The sequence below is a fragment of the Cebus imitator genome, unplaced genomic scaffold, assembly GCF_001604975.1.
Source record: "Cebus imitator isolate Cc_AM_T3 unplaced genomic scaffold, Cebus_imitator-1.0 Scaffold31, whole genome shotgun sequence".
In the NCBI taxonomy this organism is placed as follows: Eukaryota; Metazoa; Chordata; class Mammalia; order Primates; family Cebidae; genus Cebus; species Cebus imitator.
In genome coordinates this window covers 2,386,140-2,401,723 of record NW_016107346.1, presented here as the reverse complement: position 1 = coordinate 2,401,723, position 15,584 = coordinate 2,386,140, and the positions used below count along the sequence as shown (strand labels likewise).

The window sequence follows — 15,584 nt, the reverse complement described above, 5'->3', positions numbered from 1 at the left end:
TTACTTTTTGAGACAGAATCTCACTCTGTCACCCAGGCTGGAGTACACTGGCTGTGATCTTAGTTCACTACAACCTCCGCCTCCCAGGTTCAAATGATTCTTCTGCCTCAGCCTCCAGAGTAGTTGCGATTACAGGTGCCTGCCACCTCACCCAGATAGCTTTTTTTTGGGGGGGTGGTGGTGGAGTTTCCCTCTTGTTGTCTAAGCTGGAGTGCAATGGCACGATCTTGGCTCACCACAACCTCCACCTCCCAGGTTCAAGCGATTCTCCTGCCTCAGCCTCTCCGGTAGCTGGGATTACAGGCATGCACCACCACACCTGGCTAAATTTTTGTATTTTTAGTAGAGACGGGGTTTCACCGTATTGGTCATGCCGGTCTCAATCTCCTGACCTTGTGATCCACCTGCCTCGGCCTCCCAAAGTGCTGGGATTACAGGCGTGAGCCACTGCACCCGGACAGTTTTTTTCTTTCTTTTTTTTTTTAACAGAGATAGGGTTTCAGCATGTTGGCCAGGCTGGTCTCAAACTCCTGACCTCAAGTGATCCACCCACCTTAGCCTCCCAAAGTGTTGGGATTACAGGTGTGAGCCACCACACCCAGGCTCATTTGCTAAATAATTATTGAGTGCATCTTATATGGCAGGCACTGGGCTGAGCCCCAGAGATTTAGTGGCAAACAAATTTGTAACTTAGTGACATTCCCTTTCACTTTACAGGTTATGGCTTTCAAATCATAGCATATTTCCTCAAGAGAGGGATACGCCTTCGCTGCATCAGGAGCTCACAGAATGCTGGTAAGAAGCTGATTTCTTGGGTTGTCAGACATTTCACACAATCTGCTTGCCCTAGATAGAGAAAGGATGAAAATTAAGGAATGAAAGTCCTATTTGCTTCATTGCCTTCATGTCATTGTGTGTGTCCAAAAGTTTGTAATTCCTTTCCTCCCAGCTTGTACTGTGTTTACTGCCTCTCTGAGAACGGTGAGCTGGGCCACATCATGCTTCCCTTTCCTGCTGCATCTCAGCACTTTTCTTTGAGTGACTCAACACGGTTGAACTATGAATCACTTCAGCATTGTCTATGCACACCAAGGCCCTGGAGCAGGTGTGTACACAAGAAAGCACTTTCTCAGCTCACAGCTTTCAGAGCTTTCCCTAAGTGTGTGATGAGACCACTTTTCCTTGTCACTTCCCCAAATCTAGACGTCCACTAAAGACATGATTTCAAACTTGTCCAGCCAGCAACAGTAAAGTCAGAAGCTAATGATCACTCTCCAGGTTGATCTGAGTACTAGGAAGAAAATATAGGTTACCTTCCATGAACGATTTCAGTATGCATATAAGATATGAAACACACTTTAAAAAATTAACTGGATAGAGGCTTGCTGTGGAATCATCATGATTATCTCCATTTTCTTAACTCTAAACTCTGCTCGAATATATTACTCTCTTTTTTGCTGTTGTTTGTTTTGTTTTTGAGACAGGGTCTCACTCTGTCACCCAGGCTAAAGTGCAATGGTGCAATCATGCCTTACTGCAGCCTCAACCTCCCAGGCTCAAATGATCCTCCCACCTCAGCCTCCTAAGTAGCTGAGACCACAGATGTGTGCCACCACGCCTGGCTAATTTTTTTTTTTTTAATTTTTGGTAGATAAGAGGTCTCACTATGTTGAAGCTGTTCTCAAACTCCTGGGGTCAAGCTGTACTCCCTCCTTGGCCTCCCAAAGTGCTAGAATTACAGCAATGAGCCAACGTGTCGAGCCTCAGATATATTGCTTTCTTAACAAGGTCTTCCACTTTGCTCAATTCTCTAGTAAAATGTCAGCTAACCTTGTATCTGTACCCTTTATAGTAAGGACTGTTATTGCCTAAATCTTTATTTAAATATTAAAATAATACAACTTCTCAATAATGACCTAAACAGAACAAAACGGTGGAGAAGTTGCTTTCTGTTACTACCTGGCACCAAAATGTTAAAAATCTGCCATTCTAGCACTGTTACCTTTCAGAGGAAGAAATGCAAACACAGAAGAAGTTTTTGATAGAACTGATAATTTTGAATTCCAGTTCTGATCCACTAATGAACTGTTGTATTTCAATATTATGATTTTTCAGGGGGAGGGTGGACAAATAATGAATTCTGTGGTTCAGTTTTCCCTCCCATAGAATGATAAACAGGCTATATACCACTTATCTCAATAAGATTTGTCAAGAACTAATGAATAAATATTAATTGCTTTGCTAATTTTATTCTTCTGGCTTCTCAAGGTCCATCTCTAGTCATTTAGCCAGATATCATACCCACAAGAGGTCAAAGTTTAAAAACACCCAGGCCCCACCTGAAATGGGGCCTTTCCTCATGAGGAGGACTAGTTGGCAGTAAGACCAGAACACTAGGTTAATCTTTAATCATGGAGGACTTTGCATGTTGGGCACTGAGGAGTCATGGTAGGTTTTTGAGCAGGATGAGTAGAGCTCTTTTTTTTAATAACTGTTAACCTGCTGTTCTGAATAGGATAACTTGGAATAGGGAGGGTGACTGCCAAGGAGACTGCAGTGGTGAACAGGGTAAGGAGAGAGCTGTTACTGGACCAACAACTGCTTAGGCCTTTTGGGATCATTTCAGCCAGCCTAGTAGTGTAAGGTGTTAACTTGTTTAAGTTCTGTGTCCATGTAATTGACACCTTCTTGCTTGGCTTCCAAGCGGTGCATCAGATTGAGATACGTTTTACCTCAGTCATTGCTGTTGTGTGCAATGTATATAAAAGGCTTTACTCACTTGATTCATAATATCCATCTTTAAAAAAAAACTGGTCTCATGTAAGAGGGAAGCTTTCTTTGTTAGAAAAGTGACTTCATTTCTATCACAAATATCAGACGTGTATCATAAAAATATTCAAGTAGTACAACCAAACATGAAAAAGGGAGAAGAGCCCCCTCCCCTCCCACCTGGAACAGACACTGTTGGCATCAGCCCAGCATCACTCCAGACATCATGCCTGGGTAGCTGGAGGCTGAGGAACAAATGGATGGATGGACAGACTGATGAGAGAAGGAAAGATCCAGATGTCATTACCATCTTCTGTTCCTTTCATTGAATGCTGAGGAGTCCAGTTCAGTGATTCATTCAGTCTTTCCCAATGGGAAGTTGCGGTTTTGTTTTAAGAAGCAGCAATAATAGATTACTATGACTATGGTGTAATTTTATCATCTTTATTGTATATTTAATCATTTTCTAAATAGTTGGATCATTAATTTGTAAGAGAAGCTGCTATTTTCCCAGCCTGATTCAGATTAGTAGTTTGCCCACTTAGAGTGTTGGGGACCTCTCTAAGACTAGCTGACCAAGGAGATGATAAGTAAAGTAACTAGTAAAAACGTTGATGGGTCACATTTTTAGATTTTATCTAATACTCTTCCTCTTCCTCTGTAAGTCTTACATGCTCATTTTGGAAACATTGATCCTATTTTCCAAATAGGAGTTCTAATCAGAAAACATCAGACTGACACAGAGGTGAGGCTGCAGAGGTTCTGCCTGGGGGTTTCCTGCAATGTCATGGTCCCGGGGCTCAGGTGGACCAATTTGCAGCTTTTTCAGCTCTCCCTGGAACTTTGTGCTTACCCTGCCCTATTGATGGCAAACACTGAAAGGATGGGAGGAGAGAAGAGACGTGTGTCTCATATGGATATGCATATTTCAGTAACTTAAAATGAACACAAAATCTGGAACAACCATTTCTGTGTTTATAGCTTTTTAATGCCTTTACTAACTTGCTTTTCTTCATTTTATACAGAGCTCCATGTATTCCCTGACAGATTTGTGGTTTGTGTCAGTCAGCTTGCATTCAGTTGTGATCTTCTGGCAAATCAGAATGAAGATTTGGTGAGTATGAAAAAATTCTATAAACAAACAAGTCTGCTCAAATGCTGAGTTACTGTAAAAAAATGTTTTAAGAGAACAGGAAGGCCTACCTATTTTAACTGGTAACATCGGCTAATTTGTGCATTGTTCTTTTCCGGAAGACCATTTTAACCAGCAGTACCTTTTCCATATCAATTTTAAATGAGAAAGCAACACATCACAAAAACTGATGGTGCTTATGATAGTGTTGAAATGAAATAAAGAAAAGTCTTTAAGTGAAATGAAGCAAAATCCACATGTTTCCACTGGAGGCTTTCATTGGGGTCAGTGGCTTTTAAATTTTATTCCATGGTGAATCACCGACATTTTCATGAGAACCAGTACTTTTCCCCAGTGTATTATTTCATAGCTGATAGGGTTCATTTTCGCTCTCTCTCTCTCTCTCCCTCTCTCTCTCTCTCTCTCTCTCTCTGTCTCCATCTCTCTCTCCCTTTTCTCATGCTAAGTCTTGAGCTCCAACAGGGCCTGTTTCTGTTTTATTGGAGTTGTCTCTTCAGACAAATAGATAAAGAAAACTGACTCAGAACTGCAGCTTACTGCTTTGTCTTTTAAGGTGAACATGTACACTTGAAAGTTTTCTTGTTGCATATGTGCGTGTTTGTTGCAATCACAGTCCAGTCTGCCTGAATTCTACACGGACATTTTTTCATATTTTTGGATTTATCAGTTGAATCTTTAACAAACAGGGACATATGACTTGAATCTTTAACAAACAGAAAAAAAAATCCAGCAGACATTAACCGGGCCATGAAGTATGACATGATTATTATGCTTCTAAAATAATTTATGGAAATATTAGATTACCCTTGATGTTTATTATTTTTTAATCCATATGAAATCTGAAATCTGGCCCACATCGTCTAAAACCAGCTTCTTATCTCATCTTAAATAAATACATAAGAAGAGTGTTTCAGAGACTACACGGGTGAATAGAGACCCAGGAAAAGTACTGCATTTGGTGCAGAGAAACCCTTCACAACAGCCAGTGTGGCTCATATTTCCTCTTCTTCATCCATCAGTCAGACTCTTAAGAATACACATTAAATGAACGAGGCAAATTTGGTGAAAAGTATAAGGTTTGTCTTTTGAAATATTTCCAGGATGTTGAGTTATCTTCATAAACTAATAAATACTAAAGTGGTAATGCCATTGGCATACATCTAAAATATAATATAGCTTAACTGATTCAGAACAAGGAAGAAATTGATCTATGGTTTAAGAAAACAACAATTAACTGTACCAGAAAGTATTATTACTTTCAAATAAAATACAGGAGAAATTAGATCTTGTATCTGATATGTAATATTAATACTTAATATCTTAAATTATTAAGGAGGGATTAAAACATCTCAATACAAATGAAATATTATCCCCCTTAGGGGCCTTGGTATTTATACAGATGTAAGTTTTCTGTAGCAGCTGTCATATAAATCCTATAATCTGGAGGGCTTCCTAAACATTGAGAATTTTCATTCTGAAAAGCTCACCAGTCTCAGCCTTTTACATGAGTGAGTTCCACTTCTTTATCTTTAAAATTTCTGATAACCAGCGATAATATGACCAGAGTTAAGCACGTTAACTTAGGAGGAAAATACCATTTCCACATTGAGGCTCGTTCCTTGTTTTGAGTGATTGTCTTTAGTTGTCATCAGTTTCTGTCTCTTCAGTTGCTCATTTACTCCACCTCTGTCTCTTCACATACGCACTTTCCCAGCCACATGTGTCAGCTAAAGCCTGGCACTACTCAACAGCTTCATATCTGGGCTCAAGTTCTGCGCACCCCCTGCCTAGCCTGCTCACCTCTGTACCCACCCTCCTCACAGGCCTCCAATCCACCACTTCCTCAGGCCTGTTGTTACTAGAAACAATAAAAGACCCAGGTCAAGTAAAGGTCTCTCTCCCACAAATGGCCCATCAAGCCAACTACACCATCCTTCTACCAGAAGTGTCTTGTAGTTTAATTCTCATTGATATTTGACCTCTGCAGAGTCTGCCTGTCTCAGCTATTTAAGGATCAATAAACAGTTCTTCCCTTCCAGAACTGCCTTCTGCCTGAGAGAAGGCGTTCTTATCACTTGTTCTGTACTTCAAATGCACAGAGTCGGTGATGTCAGGCTCCTGTGAGTATCCCCTAGACTTCCGTCAAGCTTTGAATTCTTTTATCACTTTACATGAATATTCACCAAAGGTCAGGATCCATTTCATTTTCTCTTGGTAGCAATTCCGAGGAACACATGACTGGGCAAGGCTGGGAAAATTGGTTCTGGCAATAGTTATATTGGAGAGATTTCTTTGGCAATAAACTTCAGTTGTTTCTCTGTAACTATTAATTCACTGTAGCCACAGAAGTGACAGGGGAGTGAACTAGTACTTGAGCAACAGCCTGGGTGCCTTACTTGTGCTGTAGCCTTGAGGAGAACACATTCCCTTTCCTTCATCTTTTTTTTTTTTTTTTTTTTTTTTTTTTTTGGATTCTCAGTGTCTAAGTGACAATTTGTTAGGAAATCTGGGAACGTCTATTCAAAACTACTCTGTCAAGGGATTCTTTGAACCTGTAGACAAGGAAGCCAGCTGCACTTAGCTCCCCAGTTCTTAAAGGTGGTTGCACAAAAGAACTGCTGTTCCAGATCAGGCAGTACAAAGGGGGTAATCCCCCTCCTTTATACGGCGATACAGCCACACTGCCCCTAAGCACCGCAGCGCCAGGGAGGTCTGTCCCTGCTGTCACTTTTGGCATTTCTCTTGTCCACTCAGGGACTTTGGTGCAGGGAGATCCCCTGTGTTGCAATAGCTCTGCACAGAGTGCCCGTGTGCTAGGGATGTGGGAACTGTGATGTGTACTTTGGGAAGAAAGGGCATTATTATGAAATGAGTCATTGTATTTTTCTTACTAGAGTTTCTCATAAGAAATCTCAAAATTCTTGTTGCCTCAGTTTTTGACCCATTGCTAGATATAGGACTGGGGAGTCTTTTTGAGAGTTTTTACCTTTATTTGGTTTGTTTTTTCCTCGGAAATATAAAGAACATAAAGTGAATTTTTATTGCACCCAGCTACGTTTCATTCCAACAATATTTTCTTATTTACAAACTCAAGAGCCTGTGTAGAAACTGTTTTCTTTCTCAGATGTAAAGTCCTGGAGCCTTTGGGAAATTTAAAATTATTTATTATTTCTATTATTTCTTTATTAAAGTTGTGTGAATAACCATAGAACTCTGTATATAACTGGGACATTTCTGGGTCAGCACAAAGCTACTATTTCATTGTGTGTTAGTTACAGCCATTCCTTCTAGTCTCTGGAGATCAGCCTTCCCATCTGTTTTTACCATCACATTTTAACATAATTTGCTAAGTTCCAGCTCTATACTGGGAACTCTGGTAGGCACCAGGGAAACAAAGAAAAGTAAGAAAGCACTTTGGCCTTCAAGGAGCTTACAGTTTGGCAGATCAAGGCTGTTGAAGGATATCCTGGTGACCTAAAAATGTTGTTCAGATAGGGCCTCCATTTTTCCTAAGTATTTTTTCATTCTGGATCCAAGGGTTCCTTTGGATCTCTTCTACCGTTCCTCAGAAGGAAAGTCCAAAATCCCCAGACCCACTCTTCTTTACTTTAAAACTGAAGCCATCAAAGCCTGTGATCCTTTTGGAAATTAAAAAATGATCTGTAGTGCTAGTACTGCCTAAAAGTGGATATATACATTAAGATATTTGAGTTCTATGCCTTATGCTCTTTATTTGTGTTGTGGTCTAGCTGTGAAAATAGCTGCCAAGATTCTGTAGACACAGCCCAGCTACACAAGGCTAGGTCCTCACTGTAGCATCACCTAAGTAGAAGGATTACTGGGACATCCTGACAAGAAATGATATTGAAGCGCTAACTCAGATACTTCTCTTAAGTCACACTACTTTTTAGTGATAAAGAATTCTCCTTCTAGTTTTTGAATACAAAATTGAAGTGAAAATGAGTTTATTTTTCTGAGTTATTTTTAGCTTGGCTGTTACAGTCCTCTGCTGTGCATAATCCAGCCTTTGTGGGACATAGGCTTCCTCTCATTCAAGGGGGAGGGTATCAAATTATCTCAAAAATCTTTTCTCACATGGCATTTCTATTGGAGGAAGCAAATAAAACTGTAGCTAAATAAAAACTACAAAATAATTTTGCACAAAGAAGAAATTTTTTTGCGGATTTAAAAATTGTGATTAGAAAAACTTCCAGGGTAGTTATATTTGATCTTAAGAAAGATATAAATAGAAATTGTAACACTGTAGGCCTTATGTTTTTAGAACAGAAGAAATAAGCTACTTAACATTTGACTGTGCACTGACATTTGTACCCTCATGACAGAATCTTTTAATTTCCTAAGAGAGCTTTTGCATACATATAAATCAGATCATTCAAGAAAAGAATTCTCTATTTTTGTGTTTAGAAAATGAAAATGAGTGATGGCTTTTCCAGGTTTTTTATGATCTATCATAGAGTTAAAAAAATTTGTTTTTCTTATTTCTAAATAGCGCTAGTGGTGAATTGGATGGAAGACATTAACAAGAGATTCCTGTAGCACTAGGGAAAGCTCCTTGATTAGAGAGAGGCTGTTTTCACATTTTCTACAATATTATGAACTTAGATTTTACTTAATAACTGATTACTGAAACTGTACATATTCATTGTACAAAAAAGTTTTTAATCCAAACATATATAAAGAAAATAAAAATTAGCCACAACTCTGAACGCAAGGTCTCTGCTAATGATCTAGACGGTATCTCTTTATACTTCATACCTAATAAACTGAGGACCGTGTGTGTGTGTGTGTGTGTGTGTGTGTTAACTAGGACCTATTTGTCAGCAGTGTGTCCATTTTTTTTTACTGACGATCTTGTATTTGACAAACTGGTACATGAAAACTTATCTAGGAAGGAAAGTAACTCTCAGTGGGTTTATCATTTTCCTTTCACTGGTATGTCAGTACTGTATGGTAGGATACATTATGTTTATGTATCCTCAGAATTGTGTTTTCTGTAATGATCTCTGCTTTTGATGATCTTGGTGTTACGTTTTTCAAAATTAGATAAACATTTACTTATATTTTCTTCTGATATTCTTATGTAATGTATTTTAGTTTATGATATGAGGTCTTTTTTATTCTGTGTATTGACCAATATCATGCTAATTGTGATCTTTAGGTTTAAGGGACAGTCAAGCTCTGTCTGCCTCTTCTACACTGTCGGTGTACACATGACAATGAGGCATCTATGGGAGCAGGCTCTTCTTTGCCCCTTAGCAGTTGGAGTTTGCTGATGTCACTAAGATATTTGGGTTATCTGTCTTATGCTTCATTTGAGTTGTGGCCAAAAATAGCTGTCAAGGTTCCACTGACCTGCATCAGCCACACAAGGCTAGTCCTCACTGTAGCATCATGTAAGTAGAAAGATTAGTGGAATATATGGCCAAGAGACAATATTTAAGCACTAAATTGAATACTTCTTTTAAGTCACACTGCTGTTTAGTATGAAAGAATTCTCATGGTGCTTGTCCCCTCCCAAGGCTGACTGCGCTGTCCCTTTCCAATCAGTTAAGGCCAAGGCTCTGGGTCAGAACATGTTCAACAAGTAGGGAATAGATTAGCGCCATAACCTTAGCAAGTGGCCTACAATGGGCAGTTTTCCTTGGATAGCCACCATCCCCATCTGACCTTATAGGGACTGGCAGATGGATGACCCTGTGCAAATGCTGGTAGTGGGGATAAAGATATCCTCTGTTGGCTTTTCTAGACTAAGATGGAGAAAATAAGAAAAAATATTTCTTGGGTAAGATCTTTTTTTTTTGAGACAGTCTCACTCTGTCACCAGGCGCCAGGCTGGAGTGCAGTGGCACAATCTTGCTCACTGCAACCTCTGCTTCCTGAGTTCAAGCAATTCTCCTGCCTCAGCCTTCCGAGTAGCTGGAACTACAGGCACGTGCCACCACGGCCAGCTAATTTTTTGGTTTTTTTTTTAGTAGAGACAGGGTTTCACCATGTTGGCCTGGATGGTCTCGATCTCTTGACTTTGTGATCTGCCCACCTCGGCTTCCCAAAGTGCTGGGATTACAGGTGTGAGCCACTGTGCCCGGCCTAGATCATTTTTTTTAAAGATAGTTTTTTGCTTATATGTTACAGGAACTTGAGTTCTCTGTTGTTAATAATGAAATTATTTTTGTTCTCTTTTCTTAATAATAAAATTTTCCCAAATGTTTAACCAGCAGTATTTGTTGTGAAAAAGATGGTTTGTGCCTCCTCCCACCACCGTCATCCCCACAAGGGAACCTGCCCTTTGCTGAAGTAGAATAGGATACGTTACATGAATGAGGATTGTTAGATAGGATAAGTTGGAATAGGATGTATCTCCGCTCCCTAATCCTTTGTGGGTTTTTTTTTCTCATAGTGTACCTTTGCATGTGCAGAGACTCATAATCTCCACTGATGACCCTTTTTCATGATAGATTTGATTAGGAAAAATGTGGTGGGGAATAGAACAACTGAAAAAGGGTTTAGAGTTAAAACGTAAAGACCTGGTTTTGACCATTGCCTCTCCCCTTACTCACTCATGACCTTAGACAAGTCATCTGACTTCGTGGAGCACTAATCACCTAACTTGTTAAGCAAAGGTAAACATGATACCTTCTGTACCGCATTCTCAAGTTTTCCTAAAGAGCAAGTGAAATAATGAATATTAAAATGTCATAGAAAGTTTAAGGCACTTACACAGTATTAATTTTTATCAACATCATTTCCTTTCTTTTCTGAAGAAGTCTTCATTTAAATGCCATTAACACCACATTAACAGACTGCTACAGTCTTCTCCTTCCTGCTTGAAATAAAAAAAATACCTGACACTGTCCATCTGCTTATATTATTGTTTTCCCAAGAAACTCAGCTCCCTAATTTTTTCTCCACTTTCGAACTCAACTTTATTTTGCAGCTATAAAAACTGAAGTACCAAAGAGTTAAGTGATAACCCCCCATTTAGCCAGCCAGTCAGTGGTGGGGAAAGAGACATACTAAAGGCAAAAATTGTGACCTTCAGTGGGAGCTCTGTTAACCAACATCCACAGGAAGAGGAGGAGGAGCAGCGACCACCCAGCTAAACACCTTCAATTTCCAGTAGCTGCCGGCAGACTCAAAGTGAGATATGGCTTTGGAGGAAGGACCCAGTCACCTCTCTAAAGTACATAGGAATCAAGAGACAGCAGGCTTCTCAGACTTGAATTCCTAAAAGCACATCTTCATCAGAACACCCACAGTGATAGCACAGAGAGTTCATGAGCAAACAGATGATTTGGCATTCAGTACTGATTTTCCCAAGGAAACAGTGTCATAACTGGGGATGAGGTTCCCAGACTCGTTCACAATAGCTGTTACTATCATGAGCTCTGAGTCTTGGAAACAGGAGGCCTTAGTACCTGTGTCCCAGGGAAATGGCAAGAGCTGTTCCTTCCGCATCCCTGGGCAGAAGGCCAGCTCCGAGCAGAATTTTGAAATGAGACAATCATCTGTGGTGTGTTCTCTCTAGCTCTTAGGCCCTTTTCCCATCAGTGCCCTGGGCTACTCCCTGCATGGCAGGATTTCATGTTTGCCCACCTCTCTCTACCATGTCCCTTTCCAGGCCCACGTGCTCGGTCATGTGAGATGTTAGGAAAGATATCATCCTTCTTTTATCATCCTGAAAAAAGTGCTGTCTACCCTCCTGCAGGTGCTGGTACTTTTCAACCACAGGCCTTTGTCAGACAAGGTATTTTTTTTTTTTAACAAGGAGACCTCCTAAAGTGGCCCAACTCTGCCTGGGGTAATTCCCATTATGTTTCTCTCTATTTTTTTCTTTACAGCTGTTTCCCTTCTTCTTTTAAACTGGGGTTACTAGCCTATGATTCATGAATTCCTTGAAATTTAAAAAAAAAATGTATTTTTATGTTTTTTTCTGGTCTAAGTTAAATAGCTTCCATCCAATTCTCAGAACAGTTGATAAGCCTTACAATGTCAAGTGTTGGCCCAAACCCATAAATTCTTCAAAATGTCCAAATTTGTCGTACTTGTTTGGCACCAGAGATTCAAGCATAGAGGCTAAGGTTGATCAGGATATATTTTTAGGTTCTTGAGGGTAGGTGAATGTAAACCGGAAAATCCCTGTGAAATGTATACTTCCTGCAAAATAACTTGCTTGATTTTTTTCACCGATTTCATGTTTAGGGTGATATTGTTAGCAGCTACTTATGGGTGCTTCCCCAAATCTACACAAGAGCTTCATTGGCATCAATTCAGAAGAAAAGAAAACTTTTTAAAAATCATTTTAAAGGGAAAATGATTCACAACTAACCCAAGTGGCAGCATCATCAGCCCTGGCTCTAATTCCCCTTAGAGACCAATCCTTTTCATGGGAAGGCAGAGGAGTGAAGTCCTCAGAGGACGGACTCAGGGTCAGACACGTGTGGAATGAAGGCTTGCCCCTCACTGTGGGAACTGGGCAGATGGCTTGGCTGCCCAGAGCATCAATTTCCTCATGTCTGAAATAGGGAAGGTCATATCTGCCTTGTGGACATTTCATGCAGACTCACATAGCAGGTGCTAGCCTCTGTACCAAGAGTTTTGCCTTTGGTCTCAGAACAAATGTCCATCATTATTATCATCTTTAGAGAACAACAACTTCGGTCCCAATGGAATTCATACAAGGCCACTTTTCATTTCACCTCCTGTTTGCGTCAGTTCCCTTGAGTCAATACACACATACTTGTCTGCTTCCATCTTTTCTTTTAGTTGTTCATTGCGACCCTATCCCACCTGTTTTGCGCTTTTTACTTCGTGATTATCAAAACATTTAAGGAAGTATTATAAGTGAAATTTAGGAAAGAGAGACTTCTCCCTCATTTTAAAGACACGTGGCTTCTACATGGCTCTGTTGCTTCATGGTCTGAGATTGTGGTCATTGTCATAGATGCTCTGTTTGGGCTGTTTTTCTGTAACTAATTGAGCCTTTCATATAATATGTCACATTTCACATGGCTGATGCTCCTGAAAAATCATGAGGTGTTGCACTAAAGTATGGGAGTAATGTTTCTTTTTGCCTCATTATAAATTAAAATAGTTCCAGTTTCATACTTTAATGTTACTATGTGCCCCCCAAATAAGCTGATAATATATTACACTTTTAACCTACTTTTATTGTTGGCAGAAGGCTTTGTTTGCAGAGGGCTGTTCCATACAATAACTTATTCAGTGCAACAAACCTGAAAAGGGATTGTTATCAGTCTTGAACTTTTTCATTTTCAAGAGATAGCAAGGCCAACTCAAAGAGGCTTAGCCAAAAAAGGGAAGGTTTTTGTCTCACGCCCCTGAAAAGTCCAAACTTCAGGTACAGCTTGATCAGAGACACAAAGAGCATCATTAAGGCTTCATTTCTCACCATCTTTGGCTCCAGATTCCACTGTGTTGGCCTCACTCTCAGCTTAAGTGTGGTGGTTGGTCCTGACAGTCCCAGGTTCATATCCTTCCAGGAGGAAGAGATCAGGCTTCTTGCTAGGATAGCTATGGCCGATGCATCTCTTTTGGTCTCAGCCATAGGCCCAGTTCTGTAGTCATGTATGGAAACAAGATCTCCTGAAATGTATGGACACTGGATGGGGGTTGAAGATGTGACTTTCCAGAACAAAAATCTGAGTATTGCTTCCACAAACTAAATGAGTATCCACCATAGAGGTATTATTATCCTCTCTCTTTTATAGATGAAGAAACTGATGCTCAGAGAATGTCAGTTGTCCAAATCTCATAGTCAGGTAGTTACCAAGAGGGGACTGGAACCAAGTCCTCTTCTCTTTCTGTATAAGTCCATGTCGAACCATGATGGCAAATGATACTGTGGCCATTGGGCAAAGAGAAGAGAGTACTGCACAGGGAGAAGGCTCTAAACTCAGTTCTGCCCCTGACTGTATGTATGGCCTACACTTAGTCTTTGTGGGTCTCATTCTTCTCATCCATCACGTAGTGACATTACCTGCCCTGATGAATACTCTTTGGGGCCCAGATGAGATGTTGGGAAAAGGACTTTGAGAATCATATGAGTTCTTCATGAATACAAGGCATCCTTGCCTTCTCTCCAGCCCCATATGGTTTGTGAAGGCATCAGGTTTGAAAATGTGCTCAATACTTTCCAGTTTCCAAAGTTGCTTCATACACCTCCACTGCATTTAAATTTTCCAAACAATCCTGAAAGATAGAAGAGAAACCAACCGTCAAGGGGTTGAGAAGCTGGCTCTGGGACAAGCCAAAAATGAACACGAGACCTTAGCCTCCACTCCCTTTCACCTCTGTGCTGGGACTCATATGCCAGGAGTCTCAGCCTGATTCAGTCAACTTTAGGTGTATCATTCTCAGCAGATGGGATTAGGAGGAACTGAGAAGCAGTAACATTTTGAATATGTCCTAAGACTATGTATTCTAATATTCTACTGTGAATTGTCTACTTTTAAAATCTTATGGTTGGATTATTAATTATTTTCATTTGGGATTGAATATAACAGAATCGGAAGAAATTCATGTACATAACCATGAGAAAACAGATCCAACTCTCAGAAGATCAAGACTGAGAATACATGAAGTCCCATCTTGAGAACAATTTTAATAACACTGAATAGCTTTTTTTCATCCCTTTATTGCTGTCGTATAATGTTTTACAGTCCTAAAGACAAGAGTTTGGCGGCATAGCTTCTGCCATATGCTTCCAACATGGCTATGAAGGGTACTAGGAGGACCATATGGGGTGGGCGATGTGTTCAGGATGAGCCAGAATTGGCCGGTATACCCCAAGGACTCTTGGAGTAACCAGTAGGCTAGTGCCGTGGCCCCAAAGATCAGCCCCCATAAACTCCAACCTCAACTAATATTAATGTCTCAAAGCCTTCAGCCAGGTGCTGGAGAGCTGGCTGTAAGTCATTCCCAATAGAGGCCATGTTTGTCAGATGGACTGTAGTGGTGTTACCATCCCATGCTATGTGTCCATGTCACACCAGATTCTAGCCAGCAGCATCCGACCCTGGGGTGTGGTATTAATATCTACTTCACCAAGCTGTATTGAGGGTGACAATGGTGGGTGCCCCCATTTCTCTGTTTCACCTTACTGTAAAATTCTTCCAAAGTGGTGTTGTCTAGACCTGTGCTGGCCAGTACCTGGAGCCACTGGCTACATTTGACTATGGAGTATCTGTATTTAAAATACGGCAAGTCAGAAGTAATGTACACTAAGTATAAAGTGCACACCAGACTTCACAGACTTAGTATATAAATGTGAATATTTTTTATATTGATCACGTATTGTAATGATATGTTAAATATATATTATTGAAATGTAATTTCACCTTTAAAAGTGTTGTTTTACTTTTTTAATGGGTCTGTAGGATTGCAAGTTGCTTGTACAGTTCACATTCTATTTCTCCTGGAGAGTTCTGGTCTTCAGTATGCCTCCATACTGGAGAAGTGCAAATGCAGCCACTTGCACTTCTCCCTTGACCCTATCTCAGGTAGGCTTGGATCCCGGCACTTCACCAAAAACAGCTTATGTCAAAGTCACCTTCCTTCCAGTGGTCAGTTTTCACTCATAACTGGTCAGCAGTGTTCCATACAGTTGTCACTTTCTTTCTTT

The 15,584-nt window shown here is 40.3% G+C and overlaps 1 protein-coding gene across 1 annotated transcript in view; it reads left to right on the top strand.

Annotated features, from left to right (window-relative positions):
* Positions 1–15,584, top strand: part of LOC108300952 (SLX4 interacting protein) — a 197,366-nt gene that overhangs the window by 167,729 nt on the left and 14,053 nt on the right. Inside the window, exons 5-6 of the mRNA XM_017523943.2 lie at positions 718–795; positions 3,795–3,883. Coding sequence (XP_017379432.1) covers positions 718–795; positions 3,795–3,883 — 167 coding nt within the window. The remainder of the gene's footprint in view (positions 1–717; positions 796–3,794; positions 3,884–15,584) is intronic.